Source organism: Ranitomeya imitator, chromosome 6 (assembly GCF_032444005.1).
Source record: "Ranitomeya imitator isolate aRanImi1 chromosome 6, aRanImi1.pri, whole genome shotgun sequence".
Classification (NCBI taxonomy): domain Eukaryota; kingdom Metazoa; phylum Chordata; class Amphibia; order Anura; family Dendrobatidae; genus Ranitomeya; species Ranitomeya imitator.
Window position 1 is genome coordinate 551,175,515 of NC_091287.1, and position 23,366 is coordinate 551,198,880.

General features: G+C 45.2%; 1 protein-coding gene across 1 annotated transcript in view; it reads right to left on the reverse strand.

The window, feature by feature from the left end:
* Positions 1-23,366, reverse strand: part of LOC138643469 (serine/threonine-protein phosphatase 6 regulatory ankyrin repeat subunit B-like) — a 72,970-nt gene that overhangs the window by 13,131 nt on the left and 36,473 nt on the right. The window contains exons 19-21 of the mRNA XM_069732375.1: positions 21,416-21,622; positions 8,509-8,610; positions 1,751-1,849 (exon numbers count right to left, since the gene is read on the reverse strand). Coding sequence (XP_069588476.1) covers positions 1,751-1,849; positions 8,509-8,610; positions 21,416-21,622 — 408 coding nt within the window. The remainder of the gene's footprint in view (positions 1-1,750; positions 1,850-8,508; positions 8,611-21,415; positions 21,623-23,366) is intronic.

Here is a 23,366-nt window from a genome sequence, read left to right on the forward strand (position 1 = left end):
AGGAGTCTGGTCACATGCTTCTTCATAGACTGAAGTTCTGTGCAGTTTGTGAGGAAAGCTGCACTAACTAGAGAAAGTGGCCAAACCCTTTAATATGTAATGGTGAAATAGTAACTTAATTTACTCATAAGTAAAGGGGTTACCTGGATACATGACTTATTAAAGCATTAAAGTTTCTCAGAGATTAAGAAATTTCATAATTTAGTTTGTATTAAAATTCAGCTCTATTACTGAGCTGTAACATGCAATGATATGACCTCCAGCTCCTAAGATCCTGCTTGTCACGGTTCCACCCTCAGTGTGTTTGAGATGCAGTTACTGATGGCCCAGCCATCCAATCTTGTACTTAAGCTGTCAGTACTTTGATTGAAAGCTCAATGTCCAGTCTGGTGCAGGGGTGTGCTGAACTGTCGGTGTTTTGATTGACAGCTCAGCCATCCAATTTGAGACTTGGAGGTGCTGGTTGTCTCCAGGTGTTCATTGTCCCAGGTGATTGCTCTGCTACTTAGCTGGGCTGTTAGTCCCAAACGTACATTCAGGTAAGTGTGGTTTGCCTCTCTCTGCCTTGTGTTCTGCTTGTTGATCTTTCGTTCCCTAACCTTGGACCTCGTTCTGATCATCTGTCTGTTTAATCCCTTTGTTCTGATTCCCAATATTCCTGGTATTTTAACATTGCACTGTTACCTGACTACGCCTTTGTCTCTTCCGTCTGTTTATGATGTACCTTCCTGGCTTTTGACCTCGGACTCCTTTACTATCCCAACTCACTGCTTGTCCATGTGACCCACCTTGACATTGCTACAATCCCGTCAAAGCACAGAGTAGAGATTTCCTGTCTGTGCCTTGAATGGCCCAGCCAGCAGCTCTGCAGTATTTCTGGATGGTGATGTCATGGGGAGATATACTTTCACCTACAGCGAGTTTACAGTGACTGGGGATGTGCACAGCAAGGAAGGGAGAGCACAATGCAAACTTCAAACAGAACAAGTAATATTATCAACTTGTGCATTTGGCCAGAAGGGATCGTGCTGGGTATTCCAGAGTGCTACATTACATTATAATACAGGAATACATTATATGACTTACTGTTCCTTGGCAGTACACTAAGTTTATGTGGGGCCAGAGTCAGCACCTGTAGCATTGCTGACTGTAGCAGAGTGTCAGGACACCACATACCAGGTATGTCCACATGATTTATCCATCTTGAGACTGTGCCTGAGTATCAGGATGGTGCTTTGTATATAAAACGGGCAGACACAGGGTGGAAGTAGATGAGAAATGGGAGAGATACAGCTCTGTCTTTTAGAGGAATGTAGACTACAGACACAAAGGAGGAGCTGGCAGGAGGTGCATCAGGTAAACAATAGCAGATCACAAAAAATGGCTGCAGAGTATGAGGGGGAGCTAAAAATAAAGGCAGCCGGAGGTTTGGAGACTCATTGCAGGGCCAGTCAGATTATTTTTTTTGCGTGTGGAAAACCCCTTTAAATCTTTATTAATTTTTCATACAAACGTCCAGCTTTTTCAAACATCTAAATATAATGAAATGACCCTACGTGCACATTTATCATCATCGAATGTGGAATTTTTTTTTATGATCTACTGGTCATTAATAAATATCTACTACTGTATATACAAAAGCTGTGTCAAATCCTGCCCCCAGTGGTCTGTGCTTGTAACTACAGGGCGATGTGTGTATGTCTTCTCAGTGTTCCATCAATAGTTAGAGGCATCATTCTCCAGATCATACCTTACTGCTCGTAATATGAAATGAGACGCTGCCCTTTAACACGTCCAGGACAATGATGTGACCCTTCTTGGCTGCCAAGTGGATGGTGGTCATACCTTCCTATAACACAAAATGACATAGGTCTAAAAAATTTTGGAAAATGTATTAGAAGATTGAAAATCTTTGCATGCACAACATCCGGGTAAATTTTGCACCAAATCCCCCTTGTTAATCCCAGATAGATGTGGGACTTATTTGTCCCCATAGGCAAAGTTACAAATTCGGCACTACATGGATCCACCACCAACCCATCCATGGCTTCTTCAGTTGATCGAAGTCCGACTAATCCATCCTGGAATCTTGTAGCGTTGTCTTGGAGGAAAGCAAAAACAACTCCCACAAGCAAAGTCTAATTTAATCAAAGCGAGAACAGCAGTTCTGACAAAGGTCGAAACTGCAGCAAAAATGGTAAAAAGTTCGTTCTTGGGGAACCCTGCCCACAAAAAGGAGTAAGTAACCCTAGAGATTTTCAAAAGTTTGCCCCCAAAAAATCATTAATTCTCTGCCACACGGATCCTGCAGCAATCACGCATAAGTCACTGTTATGAACAGGTGATTCAGAACCACAATGGACCTTGAAGTTCAGAGCACACAAAGTGACCTGACAATTACCAAAAACATAGGACGAGCTCTGAGACGTGGGAACTCTGCTGACCGCAATCCCTAATCCTATACAACCACACTAAAGGTAGCCGTGGAGCGCTCCTGACCAGTCCTATGCGCCTCGAGCACAGCCTGAGAAACTAGCTAGCCCTAAGAAAGAAAAATAAGCCTACCTTGCCTCAGAGAAATACCCCAAAGGAAAAGGCAGCCCCCCACATATAATGACTGTGAGTAGAGATGAAAATACAAACGCAGAGATGAAATAGATTTAGCAAAGTGAGGCCCAACTTACTGAACAGACCGAAGATAGGAAAGATTGCTTTGCGGTCAACACAAAACCCTACAAACAATCACGCAGAGGGGGCAAAAAGACCCTCCGCACCGACTAACGGTACGGAGGTGCTCCCTCTGCGTCCCAGAGCTTCCAGCAAGCAAGAAAAACCAATATAGCAAGCTGGACAGCAAAAATAGCAAACAAAAATAACACAAGCAAAACTTAGCTTATGCAGGATAGACAGGCCACAGGAACGATCCAGGAGGAAGCAAGACCAATACTAGAACATTGACTGGAGGCCAGGATCAAAGCACTAGGTGGAGTTAAATAGAGCAGCACCTAACGACTTAACCTCATCACCTGAGGAAGGAAACTCAGAAGCCGCAGTACCACTCTCATCCACCAAAGGAAGCTCATAGACAGAACCAGCCGAAGTACCACTCACGACCACAGGAGGGAGCTTGGCCACAGAATTCACAACAGTACCCCCCCTTTGAGGAGGGGTCACCGAACCCTCACCAGAGCCCCCAGGCCGACCAGGATGAGCCACATGAAAGGCACGAACCAGATCGGCAGCATGGACATCAGAGGCAAAGGCCCAGGAATTATCTTCCTGACCATAACCTTTCCACTTAACCAGATACTGGAGTTTCCGTCTCGAAACACGAGAATCCAAAATCTTCTCCACTATATACTCCAACTCCCCTTCAACCAAAACCGGAGCAGGAGGATCAATAGATGGAACCACAGGTGCCACGTATCTCCGCAACAATGACCTATGGAACACGTTATGGATGGAAAAAGAAGCTGGAAGAGTCAAACGAAAAGACACAGGATTAAGAACCTCAGAAATCCTATATGGACCAATGAAACGAGGCTTAAACTTAGGAGAGGAAACTTTCATAGGAATATAACGAGATGACAACCAAACCAAATCCCCAACACGAAGTCGGGGACCCACACAGCGCCTGCGGTTAGCGAAACGTTGAGCCTTCTCCTGGGACAAAGTCAAATTGTCCACTACATGAGTCTAAATCTGCTGCAACCTATCCACCACAGTATCCACACCAGGACAGTCCGAAGACTCAACCTGCCCTGAAGAGAAACGAGGGTGGAACCCAGAATTGAAGAAAAACGGCGAAACCAAAGTAGCCGAGCTGGCCCGATTATTAAGGGCGAACTCAGCCAAAGGCAAAAAGGACACCCAATCATCCTGATCAGCAGAAACAAAACATCTCAGATATGTTTCCAAGGTCTGATTGGTTCGTTCAGTCTGGCCATTTGTCTGAGGATGGAAAGCCGAGGAAAAAGACAAATCAATGCCCATCCTAGCACAAAAGGCTCGCCAAAACCTCGAAACAAACTGGGAACCTCTGTCAGAAACGATGTTCTCCGGAATGCCATGTAAACGAACCACATGCTGGAAAAACAATGGCACCAAATCAGAGGAGGAAGGCAATTTAGACAAGGGCACCAAATGGACCATCTTAGAGAAGCGATCACAAACCACCCAAATGACCGACATTCTTTGAGAGACGGGGAGATCCGAAATAAAATCCATAGAGATATGTGTCCAAGGCCTCTTCGGGACCGGCAAGGGCAAAAGCAACCCACTGGCACGAGAACAGCAGGGCTTAGCCCGAGCACAAATCCCACAGGACTGCACAAAAGAACGCACATCCCGCGACAGAGATGGCCACCAAAAGGATCTAGCCACCAAATCTCTGGTACCAAAGATTCCAGGATGACCAGCCAACACCGAACAATGAACCTCAGAGATAACTTTATTCGTCCACCTATCAGGGACAAACCGTTTCTCCGCTGGGCAACGGTCAGGTCTATTAGCCTGAAATTTTTGCAGCACCCGCCGCAAATCAGGGGAGATGGCAGACAAAATTACCCCCTCTTTGAAAATACCCGCCGGCTCAGGCAAACCCGGAGAATCGGGCACAAAACTCCTAGACAGGGCATCCGCCTTCACATTTTTAGAGCCCGGAAGGTACGAAACCACAAAGTCAAAACGGGAGAAAAACAGCGACCAACGAGCCTGTCTAGGATTCAACCGTTTGGCAGACTCGAGATAAGTCAAGTTCTTGTGATCAGTCAAGACCACCACGCGATGCTTAACTCCTTCAAGCCAATGACGCCACTCCTCGAATGCCCACTTCATGGCCAGCAACTCTCGATTGCCAACATCATAATTTCGCTCAGCAGGCGAAAATTTCCTGGAAAAGAAGGCGCATGGTTTCATCACCGAGCAATCAGAACTTCTCTGCGACAAAACAGCCCCTGCTCCAATTTCAGAAGCATCAACCTCGACCTGGAACGGAAGCGAAACATCTGGTTGGCACAACACAGGGGCAGAAGAAAAACGACGCTTCAACTCCTGAAAAGCTTCCACAGCAGCAGAAGACCAATTGACCACATCAGCACCCTTCTTGGTTAAATCAGTCAACGGTTTAGCAATACTAGAAAAATTATTGATGAAGCGACGATAAAAATTAGCAAAGCCCAGGAACTTCTGCAGACTCTTCAGAGATGTTGGCTGAGTCCAAACATAAATGGCCTGAACTTTAACAGGGTCCATCTCGATAGTAGAAGAAGAAAAAATGAACCCCAAAAATGAAACCTTCTGAACACCAAAGAGACACTTTGACCCCTTCACAAACAAAGAATTCGCACGCAGGACCTGGAACACCATTCTGACCTGCTTCACATGAGACTCCCAATCATCCGAGAAGACCAAAATATCATCCAAGTATACAATCAGGAATTTATCCAGGTACTCTCGGAAGATGTCATGCATAAAGGACTGAAACACTGATGGAGCATTAGAAAGCCCGAATGGCATAACTAGGTACTCAAAATGGCCCTCGGGCGTATTAAATGCAGTTTTCCATTCATCGCCCGTTTAATACGCACAAGATTATATGCACCACGAAGATCTATCTTGGTGAACCAACTAGCCCCCTTAATCCGAGCAAACAAATCATACAGCAGCGGCAAGGGGTACTGAAATTTGACCGTAATTATATTTAGAAGGCGGTAATCAATACAAGGTCTCAGCGAACCATCCTTCTTGGCCACAAAAAAGAACCCCGCTCCCAATGGCGACGATGACGGGCGAATATGACCCTTCTCCAAAGACTCCTTCACGTAACTCCGCATGGCGGCGTGCTCAGGTACAGATAAATTAAACAGTCGACCCTTAGGAAACTTACTACCAGGAATCAAATCGATAGCACAATCACAATCCCTATGCGGAGGTAGGGCATTGGACTTGGGCTCATCGAATACATCCCGGTAATCAGACAAGAACTCTGGGACCTCAGAAGGGGTGGATGATGAGATAGACAGAAATGGAACATCACCATGTACCCCCTGACAACCCCAGCTGGACACAGACATTGATTTCCAATCTAATACTGGGTTATGGACTTGTAGCCATGGCAACCCCAACACGACCACATCATGCAGATTATGCAACACCAGAAAGCGAATATCCTCCTGGTGCGCAGGAGCCATACACATGGTCAGCTGGGTCCAATACTGAGGCTTATTCTTGGCCAAAGGCGTAGCATCAATTCCTCTCAATGGAATAGGACACTGCAAGGGCTCCAAGACAAACCCACAGCGCCTAGCAAACTCCAAGTCCATCAAATTCAGGGCAGCGCCTGAATCCACAAATGCCATGACAGAATAGGAAGACAAAGAGCAGATCAAAGTAACGGACAAAAGAAATTTCGACTGTACCGTACCAATGGTGGCAGACCTAGCGAACCGCTTAGTGCGCTTAGGACAATCGGAGATAGCATGAGTGGAATCACCACAGTAGAAACACAGCCCATTCTGACGTCTGTGTTCTTGCCTTTCAGCTCTGGTCAAAGTCCTATCGCACTGCATAGGCTCAGGTTTATGCTCAGATAATACCGCCAAATGGTGCACAGATTTACGCTCACGCAAGCGTCGACCGATCTGAATGGCCAAAGACATAGACTCATTCAGACCAGCAGGCATAGGAAATCCCACCATGACATCCTTAAGGGCTTCAGAGAGACCCTTTCTGAAAATAGCTGCCAGCGCACATTCATTCCATTGAGTGAGCACGGACCACTTTCTAAACTTCTGACAATAAATCTCTATCTCATCCTGACCCTGACACAGAGCCAGCAAATTTTTCTCTGCCTGATCCACTGAATTAGGTTCATCGTACAGCAATCCGAGCGCCAGAAAAAACGCATCAATATTACATAATGCAGGATCTCCGGGCGCAAGGGAAAATGCCCAGTCTTGAGGGTCGCCACGTAATAAAGAAATAATGATCTTAACTTGTTGAACTGGGTCACCAGAGGAGCGGGGTTTCAAAGCCAGAAATAGTTTACAATTATTTTTAAAATTCAAAAACTTAGCTCTATCTCCAGAAAATAACTCAGGAATAGGAATTTTAGGTTCTAGCATAGGATTCTGAACCACTAAATCTTGAATATTCTGTACATTTATAGCGAGATTATCCATCAAAGAGAACAGACCCTGAATGTCCATGTCCACACCTGTGTTCTGAACCACCCTGATGTAAAGGGGAAAAGAAAGAGAGAACACAGTGCAAAGAAAAAAAAATGGTCTCAGAACTTCTCTTTTCCCTCTATTGAGAAGCATTAGTACTTTGGGCCTCCAGTACTGTTATGAACAGGTGATTCAGAACCACAATGGACCTTGAAGTTCAGAGCACACAAAGTGACCTGACAATTACCAAAAACATAGGACGAGCTCTGAGACGTGGGAACTCTGCTGACCGCAATCCCTAATCCTATCCAACCACACTAAAGATAGCCGTGGAGCGCTCCTGACCAGTCCTATGCGCCTCGAGCACAGCCTGAGAAACTAGCTAGCCCTAAGAAAGAAAAATAAGCCTACCTTGCCTCAGAGAAATACCCCAAAGGAAAAGGCAGCCCCCCACATATAATGACTGTGAGTAGAGATGAAAATACAAACGCAGAGATGAAATAGATTTAGCAAAGTGAGGCCCAACTTACTGAACAGACCGAAGATAGGAAAGATTGCTTTGTGGTCAACACAAAACCCTACAAACAACCACGCAGAGGGGGCAAAAAGACCCTCCGCACCGACTAACGGTACGGAGGTGCTCCCTCTGCGTCCCAGAGCTTCCAGCAAGCAAGAAAAACCAATATAGCAAGCTGGACAGAAAAAATAGCAAACAAAAATAACACAAGCAAAACTTAGCTTATACAGGATCGACAGGCCACAGGAACGATCCAGGAGGAAGCAAGACCAATACTAGAACATTGACTGGAGGCCAGGATCAAAGCACTAGGTGGAGTTAAATAGAGCAGCACCTAACGACTTAACCTCATCACCTGAGGAAGGAAACTCAGAAGCCGCAGTACCACTCTCATCCACCAAAGGAAGCTCATAGACAGAACCAGCCGAAGTACCACTCACGACCACAGGAGGGAGCTTGGCCACAGAATTCACAACAAATCACCACTTAATCCAGTGATTGCCTGCAGTGGTCAAGTGACCAATGGATTGATTGTTTGTTTGCGGCAATGGAGTTGAGAAGGATTGAACCGGTGAGTAATAATTCTTTTTTAATTTTATAACAATTCCTGCTACATTTTTGAAAATCCTGGACAATCCATATTTAGGGGCTGACAGATGTACCGGGACCTCTGAGCTCCATGCTTGTCCCTCTGATTAATAGATGCCAAGCGGACCCCTTCCCCTCCGATAATCCTTCTATAGAACATCCGAAAAATGTTTTTCTAAACCAATCGACGTTTCCAATAACGGAGCTTCAGTCTCTCACCCGAGGCGAACTTACCGCATCCTCGTCCGACGCAGATGCTCCCGCTTCCAGCAAAACCTTCACTACTTCTGCGTGTCCCCCCGATGCCGCCAGGTGCAGAGGCGTGGAGTCATTAGTCTGGACACCAGGAAGAGGGACAAAATAAATCAGAAAGAAATGGAGGAGTGGATAATTTGAGATTTGAATGAAAGTTCCCATTCAGTTTCAGCTCTGAAAATTCCTGGAAAAACTCACATAAGCTGGAGAGTTTCCGCTCAGTAAATTTTCCTCTAAATCTCAAAATTCTTCAAAATCTGAGTTTCCAATGAATTTCTGCTCTGAAAATTCAGCAAAAAGACTACAAATGCACCCGACGTCTTTAATCCGAAGGTCGGAGATTTCTTACAGATCTTCTTCTACAGATAGTGGGCGGATTAATTTGGAAAAAGTTCAAAGAAGTGACGTAACCCGAAACAGGTGCACAGCAATGCAGTAATGTCCATTTTTTTGCGGCACTTTTTCAGGCAGATTCCATATTGGAATCCATTTGCAAAAGAAGTGGTCTGCACATACCCTAAGGGGGTTTCAGTCGTTTTTGGTGCAGCTTAGTAAGCGCACACTTTTTTTAATGCATTTTTAATTATAATACGGGATGTAGCAATAGAGTTTATTTTCTGTCGCATTCCCACTGCAAGAAAAAAAAAAAAAACTCCAGAAAAATCATCAAAAACCTTGATAAAAACTGCAACAAAAACAGACATTTTGCCATGATTTACCTGCAGAAAACGCACCAAAGAATTGACTAAATGGTTTAATAATATGCATCATCTGCACGATTGATGCGTCTCCTTATACAAAGGATTGTGAAGCTTCTTGTAAGCAGATTTTAAGAGTTTTTCACTTGGATTCTGGTGCCGAAAAACCACAATGAAAAACTTGTGAACAAACCCAGCGGCATCTGCCACCAGGGCAGAAATGGGGATCAAGTATCCTAACAAAGGAAAATGCTATTTTGGGGCAGTTTCCTACCGCACACCTGTATACATTCACATATAACACCCATTGTCCGGGGACGCCCATAGATTATGGAGCACGTGTTATCATTTTCCCAGCCATATGGTGGATAATACTGCAGCACAATGGAGAGGAGCGGGCAAACTCGGGAAGTCTCACTACTATTGTACAGTTTACATCAAAGATCTCGTACAGACACAAACATATCCGTCATTACACAAGGCGGGGGATGGAGAGCGCGCCGTACAGTAACCTCTCTGCACACAATAGTGACTTATATAAGGGTCGATGGATATTAGGAAGTCACAGACTAAGGCTTAAAACAAACAAAAAATATATTTTAACGCTTTCATTGCCAGATGAAATCCAGTGAATATACTCATGTACAGATAAGCAGTCAAAAGAACTAATGTACAAGATGGAAAATGTTTACTGTCTGTGCACATATATTCTGCTAACTCCTACAGATCCTGAGTTACCTCCTGTATTATACCCCAGAGCTGCACTCACTATTCTGCTGGTGCAGTCACTGTGTACATACATTACATTACTGATCCTGAGTTACATCCTGTATTATACCCCACAGCTGCACTCACTATTCTGCTGGTGCAGTCACTGTGTACATAAATTACATTACTGATCCTGAGTTACATCCTGTATTATACTCCAGAGCTGCACTCACTATTCTGCTGGTGCAGTCACTGTGTACATACATTACATTACTGATCCTGAGTTACATCCTGTATTATACTCCAGAGCTGCACTCACTATTCTGCTGGTGCAGTCACTGTGTACATACATTACATTACTGATCCTGAGTTACATCCTGTATTATACCCCAGAGCTGCACTCACTATTCTGCTGGTGCAGTCACTGTGTACATACATTACTGTTGTGAATTCTGTTGTCGGGCTCCCTCCTGTGGTCATGAATGGTACTTCGGCTGGTTCTGTCCATGGACTTCCTCTGGTGGGTGTTTCTGAGTTTCCTTACTCAGGTGACGAGGTTAATTCGTTAGCTGGCTGCTCTATTTAACTCCACTTAGATCTTTGCTCCATGCCACCTGTCAATGTTCCAGTATTGGTCTAGTTCACTCCTGGATCGTTCTTGTGACCTGTCTTCCCAACAGAAGCTAAGTCCTGTTTGTTTTTCTTTGGTTTGCTATTTTTCTGTCCAGCTTGCTATTTTTATTGCTGTCTTGCTTGCTGGAAGCTCTGGGACGCAGAGGGAGCGCCTCCGCACCGTGAGTCGGTGCGGAGGGTCCTTTTGCACCCTCTGGGTGGTCTTTTGTAGGTTTTTGTGCTGACCGCACAGCAACCTTTCCTATCCTCGGTCTGTTCAGTTAGTCGGGCCTCACTTTGCTAAATCTATTTCATCTCTGTGTTTGTATTTTCATCTTTACTCACAGTCATTATATGTGGGGGGCTGCCTATTCCTTTGGGGAATTTCTCTGAGGCAAGGTAGGCTTTATTTTTCTATCTTTAGGGCTAGCTAGTTCCTTAGGCTGTGCCGAGTTGCATAGGGAGCGTTAGGCGCAATCCACAGCTATTTCTAGTGTGTGTGATAGGATTAGGGATTGCGGTCAGCAGAGTTCCCACGTCCCAGAGCTCGTCATCATTATCAGTAACTATCAGGTCATTCCGTGTGCTCTTAACCTCCAGATCCATTATTGTCCTGACCACCAGGTCATAACAGTACAGGTGGCCCAAAGTACTAATGCATCTCAATAGAGGGATAAGAGAAGTTCTGAGACCATTTTTTTTTCTTTGCATTGTGTTTTGTCTCTTTTCCCCTTTACCTCTGGGTGGTTCAGGACACAGGTGTAAACATGGACATTCAAGGTCTATCCTCTTGGATGGATAATCTCACTACAAGGGTACAAAACATTCAAGATTTTGTGGTTCAGAATCCGATGTTAGAGCCTAGGATTCCTATTCCTGATTTGTTTTTTGGTGATAGATCTAAGTTCTTGAGTTTCAAAAATAATTGTAAATTGTTTCTTGCCTTGAAACCTTGCTCCTCAGGTGACCCTGTTCAACAAGTAAGGATCATTATTTCTTTGTTACGTGGTGACCCTCAAGACTGGGCATTTTCCCTTGCGCCAGGAGATCCGGCATTGCGTGATGTTGATGCGTTTTTCCTGGCACTTGGATTGCTTTATGATGAACCTAATTCAGTGGATCAGGCAGAGAAAATCTTGCTGGCTCTGTGTCAGGGTCAGGATGAAGCGGAGATATATTGTCAGAAGTTTAGAAAGTGGTCTGTGCTCACTCAGTGGAATGAATGTGCCCTGGCAGCAATCTTCAGAAAGGGTCTCTCTGAAGCCCTTAAGGATGTCATGGTGGGATTTCCCATGCCTGCTGGTCTGAATGAGTCTATGTCTTGGGCCATTCAGATCGATCGACGCTTGCGTGAGCGTAAAGCTGTGCACCATTTGGCGGTACTATCTGAGCATGGGTCAGAGCCTATGCAATGTGATAGGACTTTGACCAGAGCTGAACGGCAAGAACACAGACGTCGGAATGGGCTATGTTTTTACTGTGGTGATTCCACTCATGCTATCTCCGATTGTCCTAAGCGCACTAAGCGGTTCGCTAGGTCTGCCACCATTGGTACGGTACAGTCTAAATTTCTATTGTCCGTTACTCTGATTTGCTCTTTGTCATCCTATTCTGTTATGGCATTTGTGGATTCAGGCGCTGCCCTGAATTTGATGGACTTGGAGTTTGCCAGGCGCTGTGGTTTTTTCTTGGAGCCCTTGCAGTATCCTATTCCATTGAGAGGAATTGATGCTACGCCTTTGGCCAAGAATAAGCCTCAGTACTGGACCCAATTGACCATGTGCATGGCTCCTGCACATCAGGAGGATATCCGCTTTCTGGTGTTGCATAATCTGCATGATGTGGTCGTTTTGGGGTTGCCATGGCTACAGGTTCATAATCCAGTATTGGACTGGAAATCAATGTCTGTGTCCAGCTGGGGTTGCCAGGGGGTACATGGTGATGTTCCATTTTTGTCTATTTCGTCTTCCACTCCTTCTGAAGTTCCAGAGTTTTTGTCAGATTATCGGGATGTATTTGATGAGCCCAAAGCCAGTGCCCTACCTCCTCATAGGGATTGCGATTGTGCAATTAATTTGATTCCTGGTAGTAAGTTTCCAAAGGATCGATTGTTCAATTTATCTGTGCCAGAACACGCCGCTATGCGGAGTTATATGAAGGAATCCTTGGAGAAAGGCCATATTCGCCCGTCGTCATCACCGTTAGGAGCAGGGTTCTTTTTTGTGGCCAAGAAGGATGGTTCTTTGAGACCTTGTATTGATTACCGCCTTCTTAATAAAATTACAGTCAAATTTCAGTATGCTTTGCCGTTGCTGTCTGATTTGTTTGCTCGTATTAAAAGGGCTAGTTGGTTCACCAAGATAGATCTTCGAGGGGCATATAATCTTGTGCGTATTAAACAAGGCGATGAATGGAAAACAGCATTTAATACGCCCGAGGGCCATTTTGAGTACCTGGTTATGCCATTCGGGCTTTCCAATGCTCCATCAGTATTTCAGTCCTTTATGCATGACATCTTCCGAGAGTACCTGGATAAATTCCTGATTGTGTATTTGGATGATATTTTGGTCTTTTCGGATGATTGGGAGTCTCATGTGAAGCAGGTCAGAATGGTGTTCCAGGTCCTTCGTGCGAATTCCTTGTTTGTGAAGGGGTCAAAGTGTCTCTTTGGAGTTCAGAAGGTTTCATTTTTGGGGTTCATTTTTTCCCCTTCTACTATCGAGATGGACCCTGTTAAAGTCCAGGCCATTTACAATTGGACTCAGCCGACATCTGTGAAGAGCCTGCAAAAGTTCCTGGGCTTTGTCAATTTTTATCGGCGCTTCATCGCTAATTTCTCTAGTGTTGCTAAACCGTTGACTGATTTGACCAAGAAGGGTGCTGATGTGGTCAATTGGTCTTCTGCAGCTGTGGAGGCTTTTCAGGAGTTGAAGCGTCGTTTTTCTTCTGCCCCTGTGTTGTGCCAGCCAGATGTTTCGCTCCCGTTTCAGGTTGAGGTTGATGCTTCTGAGATTGGAGCAGGGGCTGCTTTGTCGCAAAGAAGTTCTGATGGCTCGGTGATGAAGCCATGTGCTTTCTTTTCTAGAAAGTTTTCGCCTGCTGAGCGTAATTATGATGTTGGTAATCGTGAGTTGTTGGCCATGAAGTGGGCATTCGAGGAGTGGCGTCATTGGCTTGAAGGAGCCAAGCATCGCGTGGTGGTCTTGACAGATCACAAGAATTTGACTTATCTTGAGTCTGCCAAACGGTTGAATCCGAGACAGGCTCGATGGTCGTTATTTTTCTCCCGTTTTGATTTTGTGGTTTCGTACCTTCCGGGCTCTAAGAATGTGAAGGCTGATGCCCTGTCAAGGAGTTTTGTGCCTGACTCTCCGGGTGTTCCTGAGCCGGCGAGTATTCTCAAAGAGGGGGTAATTTTGTCTGTCATCTCCCCTGATTTGCGGCAGGTGCTGCAAAAATTTCAGGCTGATAGACCTGACCGTTGCCCAGCGGAGAAACTGTTTGTCCCTGATAGATGGACTAGTAGAGTTATCTCTGAGATTCATTGTTCAGTGTTGGCTGGGCATCCTGGAATCTTTGGTACCATTGATTTGGTCTCTAGATCCTTTTGGTGGCCGTCTTTGTCACGGGATGTGCGTTCTTTTGTGCAGTCCTGTGGGACTTGTGCTTGGGCTAAGCCCTGCTGTTCTCGTGCCAGTGGGTTGCTTTTGCCCTTGCCGATCCCGAAGAGGCCCTGGACGCATATTTCTATGAATTTTATTTCGGATCTCCCCGTCTCTCAAAAGATGTCGGTCATTTGGGTGGTTTGTGATCGCTTTTCTAAAATGGTCCATTTGGTACCTTTGTCTAAATTGCCTTCCTCCTCTGATTTGGTGCCATTATTTTTCCAGCATGTGGTTCGTTTACATGGTATCCCGGAGAACATCGTTTCTGACAGAGGTTCCCAGTTTGTTTCGAGGTTTTGGCGATCCTTTTGTGCTAGGATGGGTATTGAATTGTCTTTTTCCTCGGCTTTCCATCCACAGACAAATGGCCAAACCGAACGAACTAATCAAACTTTGGAAACATATCTGAGATGCTTTGTTTCTGCTGATCAGGATGATTGGGTGTCCTTTTTGCCGTTGGCTGAGTTCGCCCTTAATAATCGGGCCAGCTTGGCTACTTTGGTTTCGCCGTTTTTCTGCAATTCTGGTTTCCATCCTCGTTTCTCTTCAGGGCAGGTTGAGTCTTCGGACTGTCCTGGTGTAGATACTGTGGTGGATAGGTTGCAGCAGATTTGGACTCATGTGGTGGACAATTTGACATTGTCCCAGGAAAAGGCTCAACGTTTCGCTAACCGCCGGCGCTGTGTGGGTCCCCGACTTCGCGTTGGGGATTTGGTTTGGTTGTCGTCTCGTTATGTTCCTATGAAGGTTTCCTCTCCTAAGTTTAAGCCTCGTTTCATTGGTCCGTATAAGATTTCTGAGGTTATCAATCCTGTGTCATTTCGTTTGGCCCTTCCTGCTTCTTTTGCCCTCCATAATGTGTTCCATAGGTCGTTATTGCGGAGATACGTGGCGCCTGTGGTTCCATCCGTTGATCCTCCTGCCCCGGTATTGGTTGAGGGGGAGTTGGAGTATGTGGTGGAGAAGATTTTGGATTCTCGTATTTCGAGACGGAAACTCCAGTACCTGGTCAACTGGAAGGGTTATGGTCAGGAAGATAATTCCTGGGCTTTTGCCTCTGATGTTCATGCTGCCGATCTGGTTCGTGCCTTTCATTTGGCTCATCCTGGTCGGCATGGGGGCTCTGGTGAGGGTTCGGTGACCCCTCCTCAAGGGGGGGGGTACTGTTGTGAATTCTGTTGTCGGGCTCCCTCCTGTGGTCATGAATGGTACTTCGGCTGGTTCTGTCCATGGACTTCCTCTGGTGGGTGTTTCTGAGTTTCCTTCCTCAGGTGACGAGGTTAATTCGTTAGCTGGCTGCTCTATTTAACTCCACTTAGATCTTTGCTCCATGCCACCTGTCAATGTTCCAGTATTGGTCTAGTTCACTCCTGGATCGTTCTTGTGACCTGTCTTCCCAACAGAAGCTAAGTCCTGTTTGTTTTTCATTGGTTTGCTATTTTTCTGTCCAGCTTGCTATTTTTATTGCTGTCTTGCTTGCTGGAAGCTCTGGGACGCAGAGGGAGCGCCTCCGCACCGTGAGTCGGTGCGGAGGGTCCTTTTGCGCCCTCTGCGTGGTCTTTTGTAGGTTTTTGTGCTGACCGCACAGCAACCTTTCCTATCCTCGGTCTGTTCAGTTAGTCGGGCCTCACTTTGCTAAATCTATTTCATCTCTGTGTTTGTATTTTCATCTTTACTCACAGTCATTATATGTGGGGGGCTGCCTATTCCTTTGGGGAATTTCTCTGAGGCAAGGTAGGCTTTATTTTTCTATCTTTAGGGCTAGCTAGTTCCTTAGGCTGTGCCGAGTTGCATAGGGAGCGTTAGGCGCAATCTACAGCTATTTCTAGTGTGTGTGATAGGATTAGGGATTGCGGTCAGCAGAGTTCCCACGTCCCAGAGCTCGTCCTTATTATCAGTAACTATCAGGTCATTCTGTGTGCTCTTAACCTCCAGGTCCATTATTGTCCTGACCACCAGGTCATAACACATTACATTACTGATCCTGAGTTACATCCTGTATTATACTCCAGAGCTGCACTCACTATTCTGCTGGTGCAGTCACTGTGTACATACATTACATTACTGATCCTGAGTTACATCCTGTATTATACCCCAGAGCTGCACCCACTATTCTGCTGGTGCAGTCACTGTGTACATACATTACATTACTGATCCTGAGTTACATCCTGTATTATACTCCAGAGCTGCACTCACTATTCTGCTGGTGCAGTCACTGTGTACATACATTACATTACTGATCCTGAGTTACATCCTGTATTATACCCCAGAGCTGCACTCACTATTCTGCTGGTGAAGTCACTGTGTACATACATTACATTACTGATCCTGAGTTACAGCCTGTATTATACTCCAGAGCTGCACTCACTATTCTGCTGGTGCAGTCACTGTGTACATACATTACATTACTGATCCGGAGTTACATCCTGTATTATACTCCAGAGCTGCACTCACTATTCTGCTGGTGCAGTCACTGTGTACATACATTACATTACTGATCAGGAGTTACATCCTGTATTATACCCCAGAGCTGCACTCACTATTCTGCTGGAGCAGTCACTGTGTACATACATTACATTACTGATCCTGAGTTACACCCTGTATTATACCCCAGAGCTGCACTCACTATTCTGCTGGAGCAGTCACTGTGTACATACATTACTGATCCTGAGTTGCATCCTGTATTATACCCCAGAGCTGCACTCACTATTCTGCTGGTGCAGTCACTGTGTACATACATTACATTACTGATCCTGAGTTACATCCTGTATTATACCCCACAGCTGCACTCACTATTCTGCTGGTGCAGTCACTGTGTACATACATTACATTACTGATCCTGAGTTACATCCTGTATTATACCCCAGAGCTGCACTCACTATTTTGCTGGTGCAGTCACTGTGTACATACATTACATTACTGATCCTGAGTTACATCCTGTATTATACTCCAGAGCTGCACTCACTATTCTGCTGGTGCAGTCACTGTGTACATACATTACATTACTGATACTGAGTTATATCCTGTATTATACCCCACAGCTGCACTCACTATTCTGCTGGTGCAGTCACTGTGTAAATACATTGCATTACTGATCCTGATTTACATCCTGTATTATACTCAAGAGCTGCACTCACTATTCTGCTGGTGCAGTCACTGTGTACATACATTACATTACTGATCCTGAGTTATCTCCTGTGTTATACTCAAGAGCTGCACTCACTATTCTGCTGGTGCAGTCACTGTGTACATACATTACTGATCCTGAGTTACATCCTGTATTATACTCCAGAGCTGCACTCACTATTCTGCTGGTGCAGTCACTTTGTACATACATTACATTACTGATCCTGAGTTATTATTTATTATTATAGCGCCATTTATTCCATGGCGCTTTACATGTGAGGAGGGGTATACATAATAAAAATAAGTACAATAATCTTAAACAATACAAGTCATAACTGGTCCAGGAGGAGAGAGGACCCTGCCCGCGAGGGCTCACAATCTACAAGGGATGGGTGAGGATACAGTAGGCGAGGGTAGAGCTGGTCTTGCAGCGGTTTGGTCGATAGGTGGTTACTGCAGGTTGTAGGCTTGTCGGAAGAGGTGGGTCTTCAGGTTCTTTTTGAAGGTTTCGATGGTAGGCGAGAGTCTGATGTGTTGGGGTAGAGGGTTCCAGAGTAGGGGGGATGCGCGAGAGAAATCTTGTTTGCGATTGTGGGAAGAGGAGATAAGAGGGGAGTAGAGTAGGAGATCTTGTGAGGATCGGAGGTTGCGTGTAGGTAAGTACCGGGAGACGAGGTCACAGATGTATGGAGGAGACAGGTTGTGGATGGCTTTGTACATCATGGTTAGGGTTTTGTACTGCAGTCTCTTGGCAATGGGAAGTCAGTGAAGGGATTGACAGAGGGGAGAGGCCGGGGAATAGCGGGGGGACAGGTGGATTAGTCGGGCAGCAGAGTTTAGAATAGATTGGAGGGGTGCGAGAGTGTTAGAGGGGAGGCCACAGAGCAGGAGGTTACAGTAGTCAAGGCGAGAGATGAGGGCAAGGACTAGGGTTTTTGCAGATTCTTGGTTGAGGAATGTACGGATCCGTGAAATATTTTTGAGTTGAAGGCGGCAGTAAGTGGAAAGGGCTTGGATATGTGGTTTGAAGGAGAGATTAGTGTCAAGGATTACCCCGAGGCAGCGAGCTTGTGGGACTGGGGAGAGTGGGCAGCCATTTACTGTAATGGATAGGTTCGTTGGGGGGGGTCGTGTGAGATGGGGGAAAGACGATGAATTCTGTTTTGTCCATGTTAAGTTTTAGAAATCTAGCGGAGAAGAAGGATGAAATAGCAGACAGACATTGAGGGATTCTGGTTAGAAGGGAGGTGATATCTGGTCCAGAGATGTAGATCTGTGTGTCATCAGCATAGAGATAATACTGAAAGCCGTGAGATTCTATGAGCTGTCCCAGGTCAAAGGTGTAAATGAAGAAGAGCAAGGGCCCAAGGACTGAACCTTGCGGGACTCCAACAGATAGGGGGCGAGGTGAGGAGGTGGTGTGTGAGTGGGAGACGCTGAATGTCCGGTCTGTTAGGTATGATGAGATCCAGGATAAGGCCAAGTCTGTGATGCCAAGGGATGAGAGGGTCTGCAGCAGCAGGGAATGGTCCACTGTGTCAAAGGCAGAGGACAGGTCCAGGAGGAGGAGCACAGAGTAGTGTCGCTTGCTCTTGGCGGTTAATAGGTCAATGGTGACTTTAGTTAGGGCAGTTTCAGTGGAGTGGTGTGACCGGAAGCCTGATTGTAAGCGGTCGAAAAGGGAGCAGGAAGATAGATGGGAGGATAGTTCAAGATGGACGTGTTGTTCCAGTAGTTTTGAGGCATAGGGGAGAAGTGATATAGGGCGATAGCTAGATACAGAGAGGGCTTTTTGAGGTTAGGTGTGATTGAGGCATGTTTAATCTTGAGGGGAAAACACCAGTTGTTAGTGATAGGTTGAAGAGATGGGTTAGGGTTGTGATGAAGACTGTGGCGAGGTACATCCTGTATTATACTCCAGAGCAGCACTCATTATTCTGCTGGTGCAGTCACTGTGTACATACATTACATTACTGATCCTGAGTTACATCCTGTATTATATTCCAGAGCTGCACTCACTATTCTGCTGGTGCAGTCACTGTGTACATACATTACATTACTGATCCTGAGTTACATCCTGTATTATACTCCAGAGCAGCACTCATTCTGTTGGTGCACTCACTGTGTACATACATTACATTACTAATCCTGAGTTACCTCCTGTATTCTACTCCAGAGCTGCACTCACTATTCTGTTGGTGCAGTCACTGTGTACATACATTACATTACTGATCCTGAATTGCAACCTGTAAGATACTCCAGAGCTGGACTCACTATTCTGCTGGTGCCATCACTGTGTACATACATTACATTACTTTTCCTGTACTGATGCTGTACTTGCCTCCTTCCTAATTTCCTATAATTTTGCATGTTTGTTAAACTTAAATGTTTCAGATCACCAAACAAGTTTAAGTGTTAGCCAAAGATCACACAAGTACAAGTAAAGATCACACAAAATACAATTTCTAAATGAAAGTCTTTTTTATTAATAGAAAAAGAAATCCAAACTTGCAGGGCACTGTGTGAAAAAGTGATTGCACCCCCACCACCCCCACACTTAAAACATAAATGTAGCTGTGGTATATCACATCTTTGGGAAGCTGAGTTATATTTCCCTAGCAATACCCAGGCATGATTACTGCTACACTTGTTTTCAATCAAGAAATCACTTAAATGGGACCTGCCTAACAAAGTGAAGTAGACTAAATGATCCTCGAAAGTTAGACATAATGCCACAATCCAAAGAAATTCTGCATCAAATGAGAAACAAAGTAATGGAGATTTATCCGTTTGGAAAAGGTTGAAAAGCCATTTCTAAAGCTTTGGGATTCCAATGAACCACAGTGAGAGCCATTATCCACAAATGTCGAAAACATAGAACAGTGATGAACCTTCCCAGGAGTGGCAGGCTGACCACAATTACCACAAGAGTGCAGCAACGACTCATCCAAGACATCACAAAAGACCCCACAATAACACCAAAAGAACTGCAGGCCTCACTTGATTCAGTTAAGGTCAGTGTTCATGACTCCACCATAAGAAAGAGACTGGGCAAAAATGGCCTGCGCGTCAGAGTTGCAAGACGAAAACCACCGCTGAGCAATAAGAACATACAGGCTCATCTCAGTTTTGTCAGAAAACATCTTGATGATCCCCAAGACTTTTGGGAGAATACTCTGTGGACTGATGAGACAAAAGTTGAACTTTTTAGAAGGTGTATGTCCCATTACATCTGATGTAGAAGTATCATAGCATTTCAGAAAAGGAACATCAAACCAACAGTAAAATATGGTGGTAGCAGTGTGATGGCCTGGGGCTATTTTGCTGCTTCAGGACCTGGAAGACTTGCTGTGGTAAATTGAACCGTAAATTTTGCTGTCTACGAAAAAATCCTGAAGGAGAATGTCCAGCCATCTGTTCGTGAGCTCAAGTTGAAGTGCACTTGGGTTATGCAGCAGGACAATGATCCAAAACACATCAGCAAGTCCACCACTGAATGGCTTAAGAAAAACAAAATTAAGGCTTTGGAGTGGCCTAGTCAAAGTCCTGACCTTAATCCGATTGAGATGCTGTGTAGTGAGGAGCGAGTATACTCGATGCTCGGGTTTTCCCGAGCACGCTCGGGTGACCTCCGAGTATTTGTTAGTGTTCGGAGATTTAGTTTTCATCGCCGCAGCTGAATGATTTACAGCTACTACCCAGCCTGAGTACATGTGGGGGATTCCTGGTTGCTAGGGAATCCCCACATGTATTCAAGCTGGCTAGTAGCTGCAAATCATTCAGCCGCGGTGATGAAAATTAAATCTCCGAACACTGAGAAATACTCGGAGACCACCCTATAGGTTTGGATTTCTTTTTCCTTTAATAATAAAGACTTTCATTTATAAACTGCATTTTGTGGTTACTTGTGTTATCTTTGTCTAATATTTAAATTTGTTTGGTGATCGGAAACATGAATCATGCAAAAGAATAGGAAATCAGGAAGGGGACAAACACTTTTTCACACAACTGTACATTACCTTGCTGATCCTATATTATACTGCAAGGCTCATTATCAGTACCGGCTTGAATTCTCACCTTGTTCCGTGCTGTGGTCACACTGCTCATATTTGATTTGAGAAGCTCTTTGATCACGGCGACACTGCCTTTGGCGGCTGCGATATGAGCGCATGTTGAACCCTCCATGTTGGCTGACGTCACCAGCTCCGGACGATGTTTCAGGAACAGTTTTACTACCTCAGAGTGGTCATTTTCAGCGGCGAGGTGAAGAGGGGTCTGTCCTTGCTGGAATATAGTTATAGAACACAAAGATGATCGTTAACTATTTATCTCCTTATATGATTTTAGGAAAACCTTTTAGATGAAAATGGAGAGAAATGCACTTATATTACAAATTTCAATTCGATTCAATTCAAAGAAGCTTTATTGGCAGGACCAAATAAACATTAGTTTTGCCAAAGCACAAATACAGTAGGGAATGGGGAGTAGAGACTGTGGGGATAATGGGTGGGGACTGTGGGTACTGCAAACCACCCAACAAACAAGAGAAAGGACAGCAGCCAATACGACATGGCACCATCACGAGGGACACTGATCTATGATTCTATAGGAAACAACCTAGGGGTTTTCAGCTCCGGTTGGAAGGACACAGATCTGATTCAGTGACCATCTCTGAACCATGGATATGTTTGGAGAAAGCCAGGTTTGGGACCCGCTGGTCGCCTGGTTTCATGGAGATGGTCAGATAAGCCAGGTGGTGACTCTCGTGTCAACTGGCTTTGGACCTTGTATGGACTCTATGGACAGTTCTTGGTCATCTACCTACGCTTGCCGTTACCTCTTCTCTGTGTGTGTGTGTATCAGAGGTGGAATAGCGACCCAGGGAGCTCTGACATCATGTCAACTGGCTTTTGACCTTGTACAGACTCTTCAGGATCTTAGCCGAGGGTCTGTCGGACCCGGCTGAAGAACACAGGACTCCTCTCTGCGTGCATACCACAGATGGAGTAGCGACCCTGGGAGCTCTGACATAACAGCTACCATTATCTCAGCGAGTCAGCGGAATGGTGAGCCCCTGTAATGTGCACCATCTTGGGGTAATTGCTGGGATTGTTCTGTTTGCTATTGTGTGCAAGATACAAGATACTCTTGTTTATTGTATCCAAAGATACAATTAAATTTGTATAAAATTTGCATCAACAATTCTGGAATTTTTTGTAGTCGTAGACAATGACATTCTGCCCGATTTTGGTGGAAGTGTCATTATGTTATGCATAAGCACAATGATGGCAATAAACATTGTGCAAACTGATGAACATCGACATCTCCTTTTTGACTGGATCTCACGAAAATTAGGTTTTCTTACCCACATGGAGGTCTACATCAAAAGACCCTCTTGTGGTGGATCATTGACAGTCCAGCAGATTGATCCATGAGATGACCATCCAACATTGCATGAAAGTTTTCTTTTGAAGAGATGACCAGCCGGCATAATATACGTTGGAAATAAAAACTCTGGTCTTCTCAAAGAGGAGTCTTTCGGAGACTTTTCAGGGTAGTTACAAGACATCCTCAACCAAGAATCTGCAAAAACCCTAGTCCATGCCCTCATCATCTCCCGCCTTGACTACTGCAACCTCCTGCTCTGTGGCCTCCCCTCTAACACTCGCACCCCTCCAATCTATTCTAAACTCTGCTGCCCGACTAATCCACCTGTCCCCCCGCTATTCCCCAGCTTCTCCCCTCTGTCAATCCCTTCACTGGCTCCACATTGCCCAGAGACTCCAGTACAAAACCCTAACCATGACATACAAAGCCATCCACAACCTGTCTCCTCCATACATCTGTGACCTCGTCTCCCGGTACTTTCCTGCACGCAACCTCCGATCCTCACAAGATCTCCTTCTCTACTCCCCTCTTATCTCCTCTTCCCACAATCGTATACAAGATTTCTCTCGCGCATCACCCCTACTCTGGAACCCTCTACCCCAACACATCAGACTCTCGCCTACCATCGAAACCTTCAAAA